Raw genomic sequence first — 22782 nt, 5'->3', positions numbered from 1 at the left:
ACTGTTACAGGTAAGCAACCTGTCCTTACAGGACCCTCTATGTGGCAGAAGAAGGGGATGGACTGGATGGCCCTTGGGGGTCCCTTCCATCTACAGGACCCTCTGTATTCCTGCATGGCAAAAGAAGGGGATGGACTGGATGGCCCTTGGGGGTCCCTTCCATCTACAGTACCCTCTGTATTCCTGCATGGCAAAAGAAGGGGATGGGCTGGATGGCCCTTGGGGTTCCCTTGCATCTACAGGACCCTCTGTATTCCTGCATGGCAAAAGAAGGGGATGGACTGGAGGGCCCTTGGGGTTCCGTTCCGTCTCTAGGGCTCTATGTCTTCCTGCATGGCAAAAGAAGGGGCGGGACTGGATGGCCCTTGGGGGTTCCCTTCCGTCTCTAGGGCTCTATGTCTTCCTGCATGGCAGAAGAGGGGGCTGGACTGGAGGGCCCTTGGGGTTCCCTTCCGTCTCTAGGGCTCTATGTCTTATTGCATGGCAGAAGAAGGAGCTGGACTGGAGGGCCCTTGGGGTTCCCTTCCGTCTCTAGGGCTCTATGGCCTGTTACAGACTGCCAAAACAAAGCTGCTTCGGGTCTCTTTGGAGATATGCTGTTTAAATGATGCGTGCATCCTAAGAATCCGGAAGCGGACCAAAGCTGCACTCCAGTGCTTAGGAATTGAGTGTGCCTTTGGCGCAACCTCTGGACTCTTAGGACCCATGCATCATTTAAATAGCATACCTCCAAAGAGACCTGAAGCAGCTTTATTTTGGCAGTCTGTAACAGGCCTATGTCTTCCTGCATGGCAGAAGAGGGGGCTGGACTGGATGGCCCTTGGGGGTCCCTTCCATCTCTAGGACTCTATGTATACCTGCATGGCAGAAGAAGGGGCTGGACTGGATGGCCCTTGGGGGTCCCTTCCATCTCTAGGGCTCTATGTCTTCCTGCAAGGCAGAAGAGGGGGCTGGACTGGATGGCCCTTGGGGGTCCCTTCCATCTCTAGGACTCTATGTATACCTGCATGGCAGAAGAGGGGGCTGGACTGGATGGCCCTTGGGGTTCCCTTCCGTCTCTAGGGCTCTATGTCTTCCTGCATGGCAGAAGAAGGGGCTGGACTGGAGGGCCCTTGGGGGTCCCTTCCATCTCTAGGACTCTATGTATTCCTGCATGGCAGGAGAAGGGGCTGGACTGGATGGCCCTTGGGGGTCCCTTCCATCTCTAGGGCTCTATGTATTCCTGCATGGCAGAAGAAGGGGCTGGACTGAATGGCCCTTGGGGGTCCCTTCCATCTCTAGGACTCTATGTATTCCTGCATGGCAGAAGAAGGGGCTGGACTGGATAGCCTTTGGGGGTCGCTTCCATCTCTAGGACTCTATGTATACCTGCATGGCAGAAGAAGGGGCTGGACTGGATGGCCCTTGGGGTCTCTTCCTTCTCTAGGACTCTATGTATTCCTGCATGGCAGAAGAAGGGGCTGGACTGGATGGCCCTTGGGGGTCCCTTCCTTCTCTAGGGTTCTATGTCTTCCTGCATGGCAGAAGAAGGGGATGGACTGGATGGCCCTTGGGGGTCCCTTCCTTCTCTAGGACTCTATGCATTCCTGCATGGCAGAAGAAGGGGCTGGACTGGATGGCCCTTGGGGGTCCCTTCCTTCTCTAGGGTTCTATGTCTTCCTGCATGGCAGAAGAAGGGGATGGACTGGATGGCCCTTGGGGGTCCCTTCCGTCTCTAGGGCTCTATGTCTTCCTGCAGGGCAGAAGAAGGGGATGGACTGGATGGCCCTTGGGGGGTCCCTTCCTTCTCTAGGACTCTATGTATACCTGCATGGCAGAAGAAGGGGCTGGACTGGATGGCCCTTGGGGATCTCTTCCATCTCTAGGGCTCTATGTCTTCCTGCATGGCAGAAGAGGGGGCTGGACTGGATGGCCCTTGGGGGTCCCTTCCTTCTCTAGGGCTCTATGTCTTCCTGCAGGGCAGAAGAAGGGGATGGACTGGATGGCCCTTGGGGGTCCCTTCCATCTCTAGGACTCTATGTATTCCTGCATGGCAGAAGAAGGGAATGGACTGGATGGCCCTTGGGGTTCCCTTCCATCTCTAGGACTCTATGTATTCCTGCAAACTAAAAGGGCAAATTTAAATAGATTCCCAAGCTGGGCGTCCGGAGTCTGCTGAAGGACCTCCAAGGAGGAGACCCCCCCCAAGGTCCAAGGGAGGAGACCCCCCCAAAGTCCAAGGGAGGAGACCCCCCCAAGGTCCAAGGGAGGAGACCCCCCCTAAAGTCCAAGGGAGGAGACCCCCCCCAAAGTCCAAAGGAGGAGACCCCCCCAAAGTCCAAGGGAGGAGACCCCCCCCAAAGTCCAAGGGAGGAGACCCCCCCCAAAGTCCAAGGGAAGAGACCACCCCCAAAGTCCAAGGGAGGAGACCCCCCCAAAGTACAAGGGAGGAGACCCCCCCCCAAAGTCCAAGGGAGGAGACCCCCCCCCCCCCAAAGTCCAAGGCAGGGCAGATGATGATGATCTGAAACGATAGGAATGTTTTGAAGGCTCTTTCTCCCTCCTTTTTGCAAAAGGAACTTGCACCGGTTTCCAAGCTGGCCATATGCTGCAGCTCAGCTTGGCGCCGGGGTTACTTACCTGAGGGCCTCCAGGGCCTCGAACCGGCCACCTGCTGGCCAAGAGGCAGCTCAGCTGGGCCGGGAGCCACGCTGGCTCTCAGCGGATGACAGATCTCCCAGTGCTCTTATCTCCTCTGCTGGCTGCCTGTGACGTCACTTGGAACACGCGCTCCAGGCCTTGCTCTCCGCCGCCCTCTGCTGGCTGTACTTAGGCTCTGCACCCTCCTCAGACACCAAAGGAAAACACCAGCAAAGAAACCAAAGAGGACAAACTCAAAGAAAACATCACATTCACAGCAAAACAAAAAGACATTAAAATTCTAAAAGAAGAAATAACTTCAGATCAAAAGGAAAATAAGAAAATTAGAAAGACATCTTAAAAACTCAAAAATCAGATCATCAGGGCTTTCCATTTACAGGACCCTCTATGTGGCAGAAGAAGGGGATGGACTGGATGGCCTTTGGGGGTACCTTCCATCTACAGGACCCTCTGTATTCCTGCATGGCAAAAGAAGGGGATGGGCTGGATGGCCCTTGGGGGTCCCTTGCATCTACAGGACCCTCTGTATTCCTGCATGGCAAAAGAAGGGGATGGGCTGGATGGCCCTTGGGGGTCCCTTCCATCTACAGGACCCTCGGTATTCCTGCATGGCAAAAGAAGGGGATGGACTGGATGGCCCTTGGGGGTCCCTTCCATCTACAGTACCCTCTGTATTCCTGCATGGCAAAAGAAGGGGATGGGCTGGATGGCCCTTGGGGTTCCCTTGCATCTACAGGACCCTCTGTATTCCTGCATGGCAAAAGAAGGGGATGGACTGGAGGGCCCTTGGGGTTCCGTTCCGTCTCTAGGGCTCTATGTCTTCCTGCATGGCAAAAGAAGGGGCGGGACTGGATGGCCCTTGGGGGTTCCCTTCCGTCTCTAGGGCTCTATGTCTTCCTGCATGGCAGAAGAGGGGGCTGGACTGGAGGGCCCTTGGGGTTCCCTTCCGTCTCTAGGGCTCTATGTCTTATTGCATGGCAGAAGAAGGGGCTGGACTGGATGGCCCTTGGGGATCTCTTCCATCTCTAGGACTCTATGTATTCCTGCAAACTAAAAGGGCAAATTTAAATAGATTCCCAAGCTGCGCGTCTGGAGTCTGCTGAAGGACCTCCAAGGAGGAGACCCCCCCCAAGGTCCAAGGGAGGAGACCCCCCAAAGTCCAAGGGAGGAGACCCCCCCCAAAGTCCAAAGGAGGAGACCCCCCCAAAGTCCAAGGGAGGAGACCCCCCCAAAGTCCAAGGGAGGAGACCCCCCCCAAAGTCCAAGGGAGGAGACCCCCCCAAAGTCCAAGGGAAGAGACCACCCCCAAAGTCCAAGGGAGGAGACCCCCCCAAAGTCCAAGGGAGGAGACCCCCCCCCAAATTCCAAGGGAGGAGACCCCCCAAAGTCCAAGGGAGGAGACCCCCCCCAAAGTCCAAGGGAAGAGACTACCCCCAAAGTCCAAGGGAGGAGACCCCCCCAAAGTCCAAGGGAGGAGACCCCCCCCAAAGTCCAAGGGAGGAGACCCCCCCAAAGTCCAAGGGAGGAGACCCCCCCCAAAGTCCAAGGGAGGAGACCCCCCCCCAAAGTCCAAGGGAAGAGACCACCCCCAAAGTCCAAGGGAGGAGACCCCCCCAAAGTACAAGGGAGGAGACCCCCCCCAAAGTCCAAACGAGAAGACCCCCCCAAAGTCCAAGGGAGGAGACCCCCCCCCCCAAAGTCCAAGGCAGGGCAGATGATGATGATCTGAAACGATAGGAATGTTTTGAAGGCTCTTTCTCCCTCCTTTTTGCAAAAGGAACTTGCACCGGTTTCCAAGCTGGCCATATGCTGCAGCTCAGCTTGGCGCCGGGGTTACTTACCTGAGGGCCTCCAGGGCCTCGAACCGGCCACCTGCTGGCCAAGAGGCAGCTCAGCTGGGCCGGGAGCCACGCTGGCTCTCAGCGGATGACAGATCTCCCAGTGCTCTTATCTCCTCTGCTGGCTGCCTGTGACGTCACTTGGAACACGCGCTCCAGGCCTTGCTCTCCGCCGCCCTCTGCTGGCTGCACTTCGGCTCTGCACCCTCCTCAGACACCAAAGGAAAACACCAGCAAAGAAACCAAAGAGGCCAAATTCAAAGATAACATCACATTCACAGCAAAACAAAAAGACATGCATTAAAATTCTAAAAGAAGAAATAACTTCAGATCAAAAAGAAAATAAGAAAATTAGAAAGACATCTTAAAAACTCAAAAATCAGATCATCAGGGCTTTCCATCTACAGGACCCTCTATGTGGCAGAAGAAGGGGATGGACTGGAGGGCCCTTGGGGGTCCCTTCCATCTACAAGACCCTCTGTATTCCTGCATGGCAAAAGAAGGGGATGGGCTGGATGGCCCTTGGGGGTCCCTTGCATCTACAGGACCCTCTGTATTCCTGCATGGCAAAAGAAGGGGATGGACTGGAGGGCCCTTGGGGTTCCCTTGCATCTACAGGACCCTCTGTATTCCTGCATGGCAAAAGAAGGGGCTGGACTGGATGGCCCTTGGGGTTCCCTTCCGTCTCTAGGGCTCTATGGCCTGTTACAGACTGCCAAAACAAAGCTGCTTCGGGTCTCTTTGGAGATATGCTGTTTAAATGATGCGTGCATCCTAAGAATCCGGAAGCGGACCAAAGCTGCACTCCAGTGCTTAGGAATTGAGTGTGGCTTTGGCGCAACCTCTGGACTCTTAGGACCCATGCATCATTTAAATAGCATACCTCCAAAGAGACCTGAAGCAGCTTTATTTTGGCAGTCTGTAACAGGCCTATGTCTTCCTGCATGGCAGAAGAGGGGGCTGGACTGGATGGCCCTTGGGGGTCCCTTCCATCTCTAGGACTCTATGTATACCTGCATGGCAGAAGAAGGGGCTGGACTGGATGGCCCTTGGGGGTCCCTTCCATCTCTAGGACTCTATGTATTCCTGCATGGCAGAAGAAGGGGCTGGACTGGATGGCCCTTGGGGGTCCCTTCCATCTCTAGGACTCTATGTATTCCTGCATGGCTGGAGAAGGGGCTGGACTGGATGGCCCTTGGGGGTCCCTTCCATCTCTAGGACTCTATGTATTCCTGCATGGCAGAAGAAGGGGCTGGACTGGATGGCCCTTGGGGGTCCCTTCCATCTCTAGGACTCTATGTATTCCTGCATGGCTGGAGAAGGGGCTGGACTGGATGGCCCTTGGGGGTCCCTTCCATCTCTAGGACTCCAGGAGGAATTTCAAAACGTTCTCCATTTTGAGCATAGCTTGAAAGCATGAATTTAGATTTATACTGGCATTTTTAGCTTTTATTTTGCAATCTCCTACATTTTTCTTGAATGTCCCATATTTGTGGTGCCTCGACTTCCTTTGCAGTTAGGCCATCCACTCATCCTTTACATGTGTTATAATGGAATTGCTCTAACCTATTGTATCTCTACAGTGAAATAAAGCATCGTGAAGTTCCACTAAGCTCATTGATCAGTTCGTTAATTCTTTATTCTGCTCCGGATAGAAAAAAGTAGGCGCACATCACTGAAGTCTCCATACATTACAGAGATGGTCAGGATGCTTCAGTCTAAGCCACGTGGCGACTGCCCTCTGCAGGGCAGAGTTCACAACTGAAGCCTTTTTGTGTTGTCTTTGGCATCCTTTCTGAGGCCACAGAAATCAAGTAGGGTGAAAACAGGCATTAGTCTGATAGTTACACATCACACAGCTCTTCAACTCTGCAGAAATAAAGCAGTTTGACACCAGTTTAGCTGCCATGGCTCCATCTTGTGTAATCTTGGGATTTCTGGTTTGGCAAGGCATTCAGCCTGGTCTCTCAGAGAGATCTGGTGTCCACTATTGCTTTCTGCTCATAACTCATCCTAATAATAGCCCTCTTCCTTCTGAAGATTCCACCCTCGATAAAAGAGTACCATGGTACAAGTGATCAACAGCCAATAGGATCAATAGTTCTTAAATCAGTGTTAAATAATTACCACCACCCCCCAACGCATGGTATTCATGCTCCACAATCTTGAATAGAAATAGAAACTCCTTTATAGTCTTCCATAACTAAGAGATGTAGCCCTAAGAGCGGCTTCATTAGTGCGTCCTTCAGGATTACTAGGGGTGTGTCTACACTGCAGAAATAATGCAGTTTCACACCGCTTTAACCGCCATGGCTCCATACTACAATATCCTAGGATTTGTAGTATGATGAGGCACTATCATGCCTTGGCAGAAAACGCTAAAGACCTTGTAAACTACAAATCCCAGGATTTCATAGGATGGAGCTACAGTGGTGGCGCCCAACTGGATTATTTCTACAATGTAGAGGCACCCTAGAACCATCACAGACTGACAGAGCTTCTGATCATTTCTGGTACCTCAGTCATAAACCGTGCCCTAGTAGATTTCTTGAGCCCAGGGGGGGGGGGGTCCAGTATCTAAAGAGCAAGCTGTAGGCTTCAGTCCCTTTGAAAATGTATTGACAGGTACATATTATTCACCATATTTTTAATAAAAATAATTACCATTTGTTCCAGCTTGGCTAATAAAAATAATTACAATTTTTAATTTTTAAAAAAACAATCACACAACAGAACAACTTTTGCTACTGCAAAAGCACAGTCCAAAAGCCAGTTAATGGTGGCAGTCCCTCAGGATGAACTGGAGCTCTGATGAAAACCGTGCACATTGTGGTCAAACTCCACATTTTGCCGATACTTCAAGTTGATTGGTAGCTGTTGCCGAAGCAGTTGCTCTTTTCTGTCCTCCGGATGCGGGTCGTCATAGATGGTGGAGATCAGTCCACAGCCGTCCTGACGAAGTTTCTTGGGCTTGACAAAAGTCTGGAGCTTCTCACCATGGTACCTACAGGAAAGGAGAGGGAGAGTCAAAATTTTCAGAGACATAGCAGAGTGAAGACAAATTGTGTTTGCCCTGACAACCCTATGATCCAGCTTTTTTAGATGTAAGAGATGCAGGTTACAGAATATCCCAGAGGGGTGTGAATTGGGTGGCCTGTTGACAGTTAGCAGCCTAGGGATGGGGCTCAGTGTATCCTTGGACCCCACGAACGAACCCCCAAATTTAAAAATTATTCCAAAACATTGCCTAGTTAGGAAGCGTGGCTAATTTGAATAAGAAAGACAACAGACTGGGCTTTTCAAATATGAGTATCAGATGAGCAAAGTGGTTACTAGCAGATTTTTGTTTTTAAATGCCTAGGAATGCATTTCTTGCTTTGCTCATCTTTTCTGATGTAAAGGGCTATTTCTGCAGAGAATGAATTCTCTATTTGGGCTTAGATGCATTTCGCCCATAGGGTCAAAGGATCGTGGAGGGAGACCTAAATGTACAGCAGTGATTTCTACAAAAGGCTCCAATGAGGTTTTGGTTCTATTGAGGAAGGACAGAAGTACAGCTGTTAGTTCCTAGGTGCTACTCTTTCCTCACACAATTTCTTGCCCCCTTTTGCCAGTGTGGTGTAGTGGCTAGCATGAATGATGGACTACGACTGAGGACAAATGAACTCAAATCCCCATTCAGGCATGATGTTCACTCTCAATCAGTGTGATCCTTATAGTGTTTTTGTGACAACAGCAATCTGAGAAAGAAAAACTGAGATGCAAGATTTCTTGATATTTTCAAGCCAAGGAGGAAAGCCTGTTTTTAATGTATTATTTGCATCTTATTTAACACAACAGTAATATAAAATGCTCCATTCATAACTAAGTTGGCACACACAATTGTATTATCTGGCATGAAAGCAATAATTTTGCAAGAAAAGGCTTTGGGAATCTACTTGGATCCTACATTTGTGCCATTCTGGCCGAGACCAATTTAAAACAGAGCTCAAAATCACAAACTTTAGACCAGGAGACCATGTATTTTTTAAGGGAAATGTCCAACGCTTACCCCAAACCCCTCTTGCATTTGGGATTCTGGCCCTCGTTGGCCAGTGCTTCAGCCATCCCTGAATTGTTGCTTCCCAGACCAAGGCCCTCAGTCCAGCCCTGCTTCTCCATCACTTTCCTGCCGATACCCTGAAGAAGAGAAAAAGAATCTCTAAAGCAACAGACAATTGATTCAAGAAAAAAAAAATCACATTTCCAGTTATATCAAGTTTCACTATTATTAGCAGGACCAAAGAAAAGATGGCTGGAATGCTTTTTATTAAGAAATCCAATACAGTAGGGACAGCATTACTGCAAAAGCCTTGTATATTATATGAACACATTCAGTTCCAGTCCTCAGACCCAGGCCAGTGGGGTCCCTAGGGTAGGGATCACCCGTGTGGTAACTCATGGTGTAACCCCCTCCCCCCACCCCCATTGACCTCTTCCCATTTCACACCATACATAATGCTTTTTTGCATTAATGTGACTTGTAAATCATAATTCCCATATATCATTGAATGTAATGCTAATTGTCGTGACATAAACAACTAGCAAAATTAAAATTATACCTTCAAATTGCTATATCATATTCACAACCTAAATGTATTTACATATACACCCTTGTTAGGGTGTCACCTGTTGCGGTCCACATACTCCACACACCCCTAGTGATGCCACTGACCCAGGCCAGTGTGGCCTTAAAAACTGAAGCAAGCTTGGCTCTTCAAAATCTGCTCTACTATAAGCTCCAAAGATCCTTTCCATTCCTTCATGTAATTTCAATTCTTACCTTGGTATATTTTTCAAAGTCCCCAATTGTTTGTCCCAGAACAGACCCATCTTCCAAACCATCCCGAAGTCTCTGCTCAAACCGCATCCGGACCAAATCCCGAGCATCCTTGTCCCCACCATCTGGAATGAAGAGAAATCCCACATAATTCTCTGCTGCTGCCCCAAAGGGGTAGAAAGCCAAAAGGTATAGAAGACAGGGGAGAACCTATAGCTCATTGAAACAATCCCCTAACGTGGTGCTATCAGAGGTCTTCATGACTCTGTCTAGCCATTAAGAGAGCGACAAGGGATTTAAGCCTTTCCAGTTAGGTGCTATCAGATGTCTTGTGCTAGATCTTCTAAAATCAGAAGTTGCAGTCCAAAACATCCAATAGGACCAGGTGGGGAATGGCTGGCTGAGTGGGAAGACACATGTATATGCTTCAATATTAACAGATGGCCCTGAGCACTTCTAGTTAAAAGGAGATCAGGTCAAAGGGTGCCTCCAACTAAGAAACCAACTTCCAACTGGAGCCAGAGCTACTTTGAAGAAGCCCGAGGAAGAACCAGGGGTAGATAAGTTGACCTAGAAAAGGGATGGGAAGTAGAAAATGGTTTCTGATCACTAGTAAAAACAGAGGATAGCAATACAAACTATGATGAAAGATTTTTGTGGTGTCATGTGCCAATCTGAGCACACATGCTAGGAGCAGTATGGCATGTTGAGATGTTGAGGTGAGGGGTGTTGGAAGAAGGACTGGCTTATGTGTGTCACATCACCTCTTGTAGTACTTCCACTGAAGGCTGACCAAAGTGTGCATGGTAGGTAGAGTCATCAACAGACATAGATACTTTCTACTTTGAATTGTGCTTGGAAGATTAAAGGACCACAGTGCAACACCCTTGTAATGTCTCATCCAGGCCAGAACAGATACTGAAAACATCTTATAGACTGCACCCCCCAGCAACTCCTTATAATGTGTGCTACACTAACTTAAGTTCTCCACATCCCTAGCATCATAAATGGATATATTTATTTCAAATACCTTTGTCATAGTAGATGCTCATATCTACATCCCAGTCATCTGCTGTCTGCTCATCAAAATCTATCAAAAGAAAAGTTACATGTCAAATCATTAGTATGTTATCAGCTCAGCAGATACTCATACCTGAGGTATCTTAAGAATCTCAGATTCAATTAACATAGGCTTGTTACAGACTGCCAAAATAAAGCTGCTTCAGGTTTCTTTGGAGGTATGCTGTTTAAATGATGCATGCATCCTAAGAATCCGGAAGCTGCACCAAAGCTGCACTCCAGTGCTTAGGAATGGAGTGTGGCGTTGGCGCGACCTCCAGACTCTTAGGACCCATGCATCATTTAAATAGCATACCTCCAAAGAGACCCGAAGGAGCTTTATTTTGGCAGTCTGTAACAGGCCATAGTTTCAAAGAATGGAAGCACATAAAGGGCTATTTTCTTTTCCTGCTTATTAAGACCATCTACTGAGACTCTACTCTAGCTGTCCCCATATTACCTCTGTGGGGGTCTCTTTTGGTTCAGACCTGGACAAAAGAGACTTTCTGCTGTTTGTCTCCTTATGGGTGCCTGGATCACTTGCCAGGCTTAGTCAAGCTTATGCTCTCCAGGGTCACTCAGTTGATAATTCTCTGAAGTGGGGTAGGAAGCAGACTTGTGACTTTTCAGATGTTGCTGAATTGCAGATATGCAATTCCATAATCTTTTACTACTGGCTGTGGTAGCTATGTCTATGGCAGTTGCAATCCAACGACATCTGGAGGGTCACTAGTTGCCTATTCCTGCACTAGTCCAGTGCATCGTTTCACATTTTTGTATTTCTCCAGAATTATGGTGTCCTATAGTTTGTTGCTGCAAAGGACCCTCCAAGTTTGGCAGCTAACTAGGACTGACTGGTGGTAGAGACAGCACTCTCTTCAGCTCACCCTCTTTGATTAAACATAGGCTTAGCTTAGAAAGTTTTAACCTACTCCATTATTTCTCAGCTTTGAGAGACTCCAAACTCTGTAGTTTTTGCTTTCATAAAAGGACATATCATTGTGAACAGGTTTATTTATTTATTTACGGTATTTATACCCTGCTCTTCTGCCCTAAAAGCTATCAGAGGTTCTCATTAAGACTAAAGTATTGGGTAGAAGCCTGGAAATAATCTCTCCTTTCTTGTGCAACCTAGGCACATGTGCACCAGGATGGAACTGATGCAACAGGGAGGCAAGTAAAATGCAAGCAATGGGCAATGGAAGTAGGCAAGAGCAAATAACAATGGCCTTGCAACCAATGAAAGCTCAGTACCAGAGGACTGGAGAGTTACGTCAAGGAAGAAGCAGGTTCCTGTAGGAAATCAAACAAGAAATATGCCAGGAGAAGTTTTTAATATTTCTTCACCGAAGGGCTCAGATTATCTAATATTTCCATCATTAACACAAGGGCTCTTGCAAGATGACTAACTGGACCAGGATTAAAAAAGAATTCACAAAAGCTAAGAAGACTTTGGTTATGGTTACCTCCTCCTCCTTCTTCTTCTTGCCAGTACTGTGCATCTGTATAGAACACCAACCCAGAGCCTCCCTTTTCCCATTTCAGTTCAATTTCCTCCTCATACAGACGTTCCTTGATGCGTTCCTGGCTTGTGACATCTTCATGCAAAGCCTCATGTCTCTCCCATTCTTCACATCTATCATCATCATCATCATCATCCTGTAGCAGAGAGGTGAAGGAACAGAAAAATAGAACATTTAAAAATGGACTCGTCTCCTTCCATTAACTTACTTCAATAATTCTAGTAGTGGAAATTCTTTTGCAATCAGCCAGGAGTGAAGAGCTTGCTAGAAAATTGGTCTGGAATCTCTACAGATGGAGAGACCAAGAGTGAGCTTTACTCATATCTTCTGCTGACATGGCCTCTGAGCTAGGTGTCATTTCTATTTCAATGTTGCTATGTAATTCTAGCTTTGCTTCAAAAGAACACCCAGTACTGTAGAATCAGGAAGATTCCTTTCTTAAGCACAGACAGTGTCTCACAGGATGCATCTACACTGCAGAAATAATCCAGTTTGACCCCAGTTTAACTGCTATGGCTCAATGCTATGGAATTCTGGGAACTGAGGTTATATGGCCCCAAAGCTCTCAGACAGAGAAGGCTAAATGTATCACAACACTACAGTTCCCAGAATTTCATAGCATTGAGCCATGGTAATTAAAGTGGCATCAAGATGGATTATTTCTGCAGTGCGGATTAGCCCCTCAGTTGAAGTATTACACTCTGCTTTATAGAGAGCAATGACTTGAAAGCACACAACAACAGAGAAACACTAAATATTCACAAACTCACTTTTTCCTTTCTTAAAGTAAACATAATTACAACAAAAGCTAAAAACATGTTTTCTCATCTTCTAACAAGAGAAAACTACTTACACTGCTCACTGGAGACTTTGCTGCTTCTTCCTTCACTGAATCGTCCCAGTCTTTCTCCTTAGTGTTACTGCCTTGGTTAGCCATTCCTTCTCTTGGCAGGTGCTCTCCTTCTGTTATTTCCTCCCCGGTAGCTGTGTATACTCGCTCCTCCTCCAGAACAGTCTCAGTTTCCTCATATATAAATGGCACTTTCCCATACCTGCGAGAAGAACCAGACTTGGGGAACTGCAACTGCAACTTCCGGATAACACTGGAAGGCATCCGGCAAGCTCTGATGAGATCCAAGAAGACTCTCAAAGGGGTTCCAACATTTCCATGAGGCATGAATGCAGGAGGATTTAGTTCAGGGAGATGTTTTAAATCACTTTGCGTGAAAGTTTCACTCGACATTCTGTGTTGCTCCTTTTTAGTTTTATAGGTGAATGTGTCACCATCTGTGAGAAAGCAGATAAACAGAGTGGATTAAAAGAAGTCCCCAATATGCAAGCATTCCCCAATGATTCTCTATGGTCAGGTATTTTTCCAATGTTTCCCTATGGGCAAGTATTCTCATCTGGGAAAAACCTTCCTCAACCAATAAAGACCAGGTTGACGATGGTTACCCAGAGGGCCTCCTCATCAGCTGCTCCCAAATTATGGACTGGCCTGTCAGAAGAGATCCGAAAATATTACCAATCTTGACAGCTTTAAAAGGGCTGTCAAGATGGATCTCTTCCGACAGGCTTTCCCTGAATAATCCACCCAGTCTATCATAGAAGTGGATTATCACAGAGAACACCCAAATTGCCCTTCCCCTTGTCTCGGACTGGCTTGATGTTTATCTAATTGTTTTAATTGTTCATGTTATTTTATTATAGGGTAGTGGGGTGGGATACGTATCCTCCAATGCTTTCTTATGGGCAAGTATTTTCCAATGCTTCCTATGGGCAAGTATTCTCCATTGATTCTCAATGGGTAAATGTTCTCCTATGGGGCAAGAATGGTTTCTCTATGGGCAACTCTTCTCCAATGCTTCCCTATGAGTAAATATCCCCCAGTGATTCCCTATGGGCAAGTATCCTCCAATGGGCAAGTATTCCCCTATGGTTCCCAATGGGCTACTTATTCCCAATGCTGCCCTATGGGCAAGTATTCCCCAATGCTTCCCTATGGGCAAGTATTCTCCAATGATTCTCTATGGACAAATATTCTCTTATGGGACAAGAATGGTTTCTCTATGGGCAACTCTTCTCCAATGCTTCCCTACGGGTAAATATCCCCCCAGTGATTCCCTATGGGCAAGTATCCTCCAATGTTTTCTTATGGGCAAGTACTCCCCTATGTTTTCCTATGGGTAAATATCCCCCAGTGATTCCCTATGGGCAAGTATTCCCCTATGGTTCCCAATGGGCTACTTATTCCCAATGCTTCCCTATGGGCAAGTATTCTCCAATGATTCTCTATGGACAAATATTCTCTTATGGGACAAGAATGGTTTCTCTATGGGCAACTCTTCTCCAATGCTTCCCTACGGGCAAATATCCCCTCAGTGATTCCCTATGGGCAAGTATCCTCCAATGTTTTCTTATGGGCAAGTACTCCCCTATGTTTTCCTATGGGTAAATATCCCCCAGTGATTCCCTATGGGCAAGTATTCCCCTATGGTTCCCAATGGGCTACTATTCCCAATGCTTCCCTATGGGCAAGTATTCCCCTATGGTTCCCAATGGGCTACTATTCCCAATGCTTCCCTATGGGCAAGTATTCCCCTATGGTTCCCAATGGGCTACTATTCCCAATGCTTCCCTATGGGCAAGTATTCCCCTATGGTTCCCAATGGGCTACTATTCCCAATGCTTCCCTATGGGCAAGTATTCCCCTATGGTTCCCAATGGGCTACTATTCCCAATGCTTCCCTATGGGCAAGTATTCCCCTATGGTTCCCAATGGGCTACTATTCCCAATGCTTCCCTATGGGCAAGTATTCCCCTATGGTTCCCAATGGGCTACTATTCCCAATGCTTCCCTATGGGCAAGTATTCCCCTATGGTTCCCAATGGGCTACTATTCCCAATGCTTCCCTATGGGCAAGTATTCCCCTATGGTTCCCAATGGGCTACTATTCCCAATGCTTCCCTATGGGCAAACATTCCCAATGCTTCCTTATGGGAAATCCCTGCCATCTCTTGCCCCATAGAGATGTCCTGAGGCGCCGTACCTTGATCCGGGGCGACGCGGACCCTCCGGATGAGGCACCTTCCGGGGAGGCTCTCTCCCTCCTTGTCGACCCAGCGCTTCCCGGAGTACATACGGAGGAGGCGGCGCCGGGAGCATCCAGGGCGGAGCAGGGCCAGGCAGCAGCAGGTGGGCCCTGGGCCTCCGGGCTTCCCTTCTCTCTCGGGGCGGTGCCTGTAGTGGAAGCAGAGGAAGCCTCCGCCTTCGACGAAGTGGCTGAAGAAGCAGCGGAGGTCGGCGGAGCGGAGCCGGGCGGGGATGCCGCTTACCAGGCAGAAGCGGCCTCCGGCGGGGAAAGAACACAGACCAGACGCCATCTTGAAACGCCGCACGCAAGTCACGTGAACGTCTGCGTCATCATGATTGCGACGGAGGAGGACAAAGGAAGAAATGGCGGAGGAGCGCACGTGACCCGGATGTCTCACGTGACCCTATAGCTGTGACTATAGAGATAGTAAAAGTAAAGAGGTCCCCCCATCTTTACTGGATTTTATTAAACACAGCCACAAACAGAGAAACAAACAACATAAAAGATAAACAAATAGTTATACATTACATACATTACATACAACATTTCTTCTTTACGTTTTGTTCTTCCTTTCATCCTAAAATTCTTATTTCACTTACTGGCTTCCCAACTACATTAAAAACAAGTGGATTATTTTCAATGCACTTGTTTGTCTTGCATTTTTCCCTTCATAAAGGTTTAAAACTAAAAAAAATTACCTGTCCGTAATACTATATATGTATATTATCTATTATATATTAATACATATATAAGGACGAGATCCCCATCAGTATTTTATTTCATATAAACTTTCCTTTTTTATATCTATGTCTTAAACAGAATCAGTTCTAATTACTATTACTACTATTAATAATAATAATATTATTATTATTATCATCTAATTATTATTCCAGTTATTCTTTTTATTATCATTTCAAGTTTTTATTTTCATTTCAAGATGTTATTTCCATAATTTGGATGCTTCTTCTTCCCATCGCTCCTCGTATTCTTTAGGGGATTTATGATTCAGTTGGTTCGTAATCTTATCCATAATTGATAAGTCAATTAATTTGATGATCCATTCTTCTGTTGTTGGTGGTGCATCTACACGATCCACACTTTGACTGTCATGGTTCTCATCCTGGGAGTTGTAGTTTTGTCAGGGATCGACACAAAGGGCAGAGAAGGCGAAATGATAAAGAACCTTGTAAAACTACAAATCCCAACACAAAGGGCAGAGGGGGCTGAAGGACCGCATAAAACTACACATTCCCAACACAAAGAGCACTAGAGCTCTCTGACAGAGAAGGCTCAATGTCTCACAAAACTACACTTCCCAGAATTCCCTAGCATTGAGCCAGGGCAGTTGAAGATGTCCCAAACTGGGTGATGATTTCTGCAGTGTGTTTTGGACCTTACTCTCTACAATGCTAGGCATTTGTAGACTGAAGAAAAATTTAACGGAGACACTTGAATTATTATTTAGGTATCAGTGGCTTCAAATTCCTCATAGCTCCATGTTTGGCAGCATGTTTGCTTTGAAGGTAAAGATGTAGCTCTTCAGGGTGAGCTCTGGCCCTCCAGGTGAACCTCAGTCCTTTCAACCAATGTGCAAAGGACTTATTTTCCATACGGTTGGCCACCTTTCTTGCCCATCATTGGAATCTGTTTCTGTTTGTCTATGTATCTCTTTACATGGGACAAATGGTTACAAAACATGGCTAAACCCAAATCCCCTTAATCTGCGTAATGACAATAGCCAATAGTTACATTGCAAAACATTTTTATTTGTGTTTTTCTTACAAAAATAATAAATTAGTATATCTTATCACATACAAATCACAAGGAGGTGCGCATAAAATACTGACATCGGGAGCCGGTGCAATAATGATATGACAGGTGTTGTGGTTTGAGCATTGGACTCTGAGGAGCAGGGTTCAAATCTCGGCTTGGCCACTAAAAGCCACTGGGTGATCTTGGGCAAGTCACACTCTAACATCCTCAGAGGGTGGCAATGGCAAACCTCCTCTGTAGAAACCTGCCAAGAAAACCCCATGATAGGGTTGTCTTAGGTCAGAAACACAGGCACACAACAACAACAATGAATTAAAGGGATGAGAAGTTACTAGACTGGATGACACAAGATGACAGGCAGTAATTTCATCAGCTGTGGAATAGATTCTGTTATAAAAGGAATGAAGGTTTCTGACCTTAATTGTTCGTAGTGGCATGAAAATCAAAGGCCAAACAGCAAAAGATAGAGAGATCCTACTATAATTTGGTTGCTCCACACTTCAGAATTAATGCAGTTTTCCTTCTTGTGTTTTGTGTTGTCTTGTGTTTTGAAAGTCTGTGCAAAAATCATCTGTCAAGCCAATGGCCTCCGTCTGCAAAGTCCTCATTGGGATGCCCTCGTCCACTGCATGGTCCATGTCAGCCATCTCCCCACCTTGGAATTGAGCAAGCAATGTGTTTGATGCATACTCCGAAGGGGGACTTCAGAGAGGAGCTATTTCATGAGCAGCATATCAGAGAGCAGTTCGAGAATGTCCGTGTTGCCAATGACCGGCTGAAAGAACAGGTCAGTAATAAGGGCCGGAGGGATGGACTTCAGGGAGGAGGAAATTAGCAAGATGCGGGCAAAGCGGCCTTGATCCTCCAGGTGGAGGAGCGCCAAGACTTCTTGGAGTGCTCTCTGAGCTTCCTTCTGCAGGCTTTCAATGTAGGAGGAAGCTTTAAGGCCAGGTATGTCTGAAGGAGGAGAAGAAAATCCAGATTAAGCATAGACTGTGCAAATTTCAGCTTGAATCCTAGAAGGAGATGAACCTGAGTGCATTCAAGTGTGTACTTGGTTCATGTTCTTATCAAGATCATGAAGATGTATTGGAGTCCCAAGCCAGTATAAATGCAGCCCAAACCAACATGTAAAACATCCAACCAGCATGTTTTTCAAATTTACCATTGTTGCGTTATTTAAAAAAGCTAAAACTTCAGTCTATTCCTCCCCCCTTTTTTAATAAGGGACACCATTTTACTACCACACTGTATACAAAGGGAATTAAGCATCCATGGATTTTGGTCCCCACGGCGGGTTCTGGAACTGAACCCTGGTGGATATAAAGGACCCATTGTAATTCATTTTAATGTATATAGTACTTTTTAAAAAATGTAATGTGCCCAGTGTTCTTTTTTATTTAAATAAGGTTACACACTGTCCTTTGTGGAACAGAGGAAGGCTTTCAGAGTGCCTCTTTCTACCCTTTTCTCTCATATACCAGGCACATCACCTTCTCACAGCTAAATATCAGTGCCTCTCTACCCACATCTTTCCTAATTCCCAATGCCTTTGTCCACAAATGACCATAGTTAAAACTGGACTTGCCACTTTATTTCCATACACAAAGGATTTTTAATTTGAATTTACATTCTCACATACCAATGGCATATATATGTCTGTCCCTGGCTTCCACTCCACCAAATGTATCGGAAGAAGTAGACTACGAAAGCTCACACTGCCAAATTTTTTCTTTCAGTTAAGTCTCAAAGGTGCTACAAGATCTCTCTACATAGCTTTCCATGAGTCTCAGCAAGTCTTGAATCCTGTGTCAAGTTCTTGATGCTATGGTGCCTTTCACCCATATAGTAAATATAGGATTTCTCAGCAACAGACTCCACGGTATGGTAAGAATGGGTGAAGTCCTCACTTTAACGTTCATAGCTTGAGGCATCCTTTAAGGGGCTGGCAAATTGTGAGCAGTAATGCTTCAAAAACCTGTTCTGTCCCCTTATTGCTGTTGTTGCATGCCTTCAAGTAGTTTCTGACTTAAGACATCCCTATAACATAGTTTTCTGAAGCTAAGCATGTGTGACTTGAGGTCACCCAGTTGGGTTTCCATGGCCAAGCAGGGATTTGAACCCTGGTCTCCAGAGTTGTAGTCCAACTCTGAGCCCTGGTGGCGCAGTGGTTAAATGCCTGTACTGCAGCCGTTCACTCGAAACCACAAGGTTGCAAGTTCAAGACCAGCAAAGGGCCCAAGCTCGACTTAGGCTTGCATCCTTCCGAGGTCGCTAAAATGAGTACCCAGACTGTTGGGGGCAAATTAGCTTACTTGCAAATTTGCTTACTTGCTGTTCACCGCTATGATCTTTGGAATAGCGGTATATAAATAAAACAAATTATTAATTATTATTATTAATGCTCAAACCTTGCTGGATCCTTCTGTCCCCTTACTACTCCTTGTATTTATTTCTACAGAATGGCCTTAGGTGTGATGCAGTTCTTTTCCTGAGGATAAGCATGTCTAGCCCTATAATTAACAGCTTCTTGGAAAATATGATGCTTATAGGCTGTATTAATGTTGTAGATCAGGGTCAGGGAACCTATTATGGATTCCAATGTGTATCTTTCGGAGCCAGTTTGGCCCCTAGCGAGACACAATTGCACTAAATACTCCAACATCTGGAAGTGAAAGTGTACTCTGAGAGCCAGTCTGGTGTAGTGGTTTGAGTACTGGACTATGGTTCTGAAGACCAGGGACTGAATCTTGGTTGGCCATGAAAGCCACTGGGCAGTTCACACTCTCTCAGCCTCAGAGGATGGTGATGGCAAACTCCCTATTGCCAAGAAAACCCTGTGGTAGGTTTGCCTTAGGATTGCCATAAACTGGAAATGACTTTTAGGCACACAACAACTTCATGATCAAAGTTGGACAGCCAGATGCTTTTTGGCATACAATCTCTCAGTATAGCCAACAGTGAAGGATAATGGAAGCTGCACCACAAAAGTATCTGTCTGGAGGTTTAAAGTTGCTTGACCTTGTTATAGATAACTGGTGAAGTTTTGGAGCCACCTTCTGTTCTTCTGGCTGATGTCAGAAATCAAAAATCATGCTCATCATAGACACAGGATGGGGCACTCAAAGGCTTAATTTAACATTCAATAGTTACACCCCTTGTATTTTAAACTATGTATATGGCTTTTTTCATGTGAACCATGATGGTGTACCCCAACAGTGGAAACTTTTGGATCTCCCTATTATTTTGGGCTTCATCTCCCAGAAGCCCATCCAGCATGACAATGGGAAGCGATTGTAGGATCTGTACTTCTAGACATCTGGAAGGCCAGTTTCCCATCTCTGTTGTACCTACTAGTTAAGACCTATTTGCAAAACTGTGTTCATAATATGTTGTATTATTGAAAGCTTCCCACTGGCATCGTATGGCTAGTAGTTAGCTAAAGTAGGGATAGGCAACTATGTCTCTTTGAAGGTTTTGGCCTACAACTTCCACCAGACGTAAGAGTGTTGAGGTATTATGGAACTTGCAGCCCATCAACATAATTGCTCATCCCCTGGATATCAGATCAGAACTGGGATCAAATTCCCCCATGAGCTACAATACTCTTTTCAGTGACCATAGGCCAACAGTCTGTACCTCCCTCGCAGAGCTGTTGTGAAAATGAACCAGTGCCAGAAACTTTCTTGGAGGAAAATGGCTACTATTGTAGCGAATAGTTATGGTTACTGATGGTTAATTTTTGTCAGCAGATACTCACTGCAGCCTGCCTAGTTTACACCTCACCTATTTGTAAGGTCAGAATAGACAGTGAAAGATGTTTGTCCAAACTGTGTGGAGCGAGGGACCTGGAAAGGGGATAGCTTGAATTTTATCCAGGATAGAATAAAATGACTCTAAATTTGGTTGTTTTAGATGCCAAAAATTGTTGTGTTGCTGTATAATGGGAAACCAAAGCTATTATTAATGCACTGCCTGGTATGTCTTTTCTTCTGCATGTCAGTTGTAATGGCTCAGCTGTATTTTATACCCTCACCCCTCTAACTAATAGTTGTTGGGGGCAATCAGCTTACACTTTGTAAATCGCTTAGGGAGTGCTTAAGTGCACTGGTAAGCGGTATAGAAATGTGCTTGCTATTGCTATTCTCCTGTAAGGAGCTGCCCTGGAATTTTTTCTTCCACGACATTGGAGGAAAAAGATATGTGAACCTTACAAAGTTTTTAGGTGAAAGATTACACACAGCCCAGGATGACTCATTTGTTTGTACAGCGTAGGCTCGCAGGTGTACTATGAAGCCCTTGTTGGATTAGAACATGAAAAGCCAAAGTTTCATTGCTTAATTAATTTTTTTGGGGGGTGGGTGGGGGGGAAATCACCTAAAAAGTGTTGACATTAGTTTGCAGTTTTAGAAGAAACTTGACTGCAAGTGTGTGTAACAGCTGCTGATGACAATTGCCTTGCTAAAAGGGGGGTCCATCCTCTCCAAAGGGAGGAAAAAGTCTTCTACAATTGTCTGCTGCAACACACATGTACATAATGCAAAAACAAGCAGGAGCTTCAACAAAATGTTGCAGCATGGAATACTCTGAATTTGATTATATCTAGCCATCTTCTTTGACAATATTCCATTGCCTCCCTGTCCCCCAGAGTTAGTCACCATTCTTTGTGTACTGAGAATGTACTTTTGGCTATTAAAATGGGCCTTTTAATGTGATTTTTTTTAAAAAAAGAAAGTTACTAGACTAACTAGGAAAAAATAGATTGGACCAATAAAAGATTTACTCAGTTTGCAACCTTTGTGAAAAAAATTGCCAATATTTTGCAAGTGAGTTTGAGAGAGTATGACTCCAACCCTTCCGTAATACTGCCTATGAAAAATTTGGTTGTTTCTCAAGGGCTCTCTTACTGTGCAAGAGTTCAGTTGCACTTACCAGGGTTGAAAAGAATGGCACCTTTTAGATAGGCATACTCTTTCGGACTCAGGTCCAGGCTCCAGAAAGAGTTCAAGCAACACTGGAGGCGCTGTACACTGGCCAGGGTGGGCTGTGCCCTTTGTGGCGCTTGCCTTTTGCACGACCCATCGAGAAGGATCCTCTCCAGCATGCTGGGAGCTGGGGTCTCCATGACCTCAAAGGTCACCATCTCCTGGACCAGCCCCAGAAGAAAGAGAGGTGCCCAGCAGCTGTCTAGCAGCAGAAGCTGGTCTTCCCAAGGCAGGAGCTGGAAGGAAGGCAGGTTCTTCATGAAGCTGATGGTCTTCACTAAGACATCAGAGGCGGCTTGGCAAGTGGCTTGTGGGGTCTGGAGGCAGACCGTGCGGCGCTTGTGGCACATACAGCTCTGTTGAGAAAGGCTGTGGTCACCCCTATGGTGGGTCAAGTTCTGACTCAGGAGGGTGTAAAGGATGGCATTCTGGTTTTCTTCATGGTGGCATGGGCCACACTCCATGTCCAGGTAAGAGCAGAATGTACAGGATCACGATCTGAAAAATAAACGCTTTCCCCACAGGTTTCTTGTACTTCCAGCTACAGGGGTATTTTTGTCACTTCTCCACCTCTCCTGTCTTTTCTGTGGCTTCGATTTCCCAGCTCTACTTATAAGTCCCCTGAAGGGATGATTGGAAACCACCCCTTCCAGCAGCCTTGACCTCCCTTTGACAAGCAGCGGCCAGCTCATTGAAAAACAAGCCTGCCCTGAACCGATTGGCTGGGGAGAAACCGAATCTTCACGTGGCCCAAAGAAAGGTTTTCTCAATGAAGGTGCCAGCCGGGGCCAGGAGACCCAGGACCTAGAGGACTACTTTTATCTCAATTGTCCTTATCAGTATAAACAAAGTCATTAACCCAGCCTGTACCAAGGCACCAAGGCTTCAGGTGTGTAATCAGGTTTCAGGATATGGCAGGGGTCACTGCCAAGGAGTATGTACACACACCCTCCATTTACAGCCCAGGAAAGACAGCCCAGTGGCAAAACAGCTCATAAAGTTCTAGCCTTGGAACAAGCAACCTGGAAGTCAATTTATCTGCAAGCTGTT

General features: G+C 46.3%; 2 protein-coding genes across 2 annotated transcripts; both read right to left on the bottom strand.

Moving 5' to 3' along the window:
- Positions 1-7094: 7094 nt before the first annotated feature.
- On the bottom strand, positions 7095-15304 carry GPATCH3 (G-patch domain containing 3). The gene is made up of 7 exons (XM_089478574.1): positions 14930-15304; positions 12733-13166; positions 11823-12015; positions 10328-10387; positions 9301-9422; positions 8530-8657; positions 7095-7482 (listed from the first exon to the last, which is right to left on the bottom strand). The coding sequence occupies exons 1-7, from the start codon at positions 15261-15263 to the stop codon at positions 7269-7271; spliced, it is 1485 nt and encodes a 494-aa protein (XP_089334700.1). The 5' UTR covers positions 15264-15304; the 3' UTR covers positions 7095-7268.
- Positions 15305-16719: 1415 nt separating this feature from the next.
- On the bottom strand, positions 16720-22732 carry NR0B2 (nuclear receptor subfamily 0 group B member 2). The gene is made up of 2 exons (XM_089478113.1): positions 21680-22732; positions 16720-17704 (listed from the first exon to the last, which is right to left on the bottom strand). Exons 1-2 carry the CDS (start codon positions 22194-22196, stop codon positions 17463-17465), a joined length of 759 nt encoding a protein of 252 aa, XP_089334239.1. The 5' UTR covers positions 22197-22732; the 3' UTR covers positions 16720-17462.
- Positions 22733-22782: the final 50 nt, after the last annotated feature.

This window comes from Sceloporus occidentalis, unplaced genomic scaffold, assembly GCF_023333645.1.
Source record: "Sceloporus occidentalis isolate IW3139 unplaced genomic scaffold, rSceOcc1.0.p SCAF_13, whole genome shotgun sequence".
NCBI lineage: Eukaryota > Metazoa > Chordata > Lepidosauria > Squamata > Phrynosomatidae > Sceloporus > Sceloporus occidentalis.
Note: the sequence above shows the minus strand (reverse complement) of the source record. Positions and strands in the feature narration are given on the sequence as shown.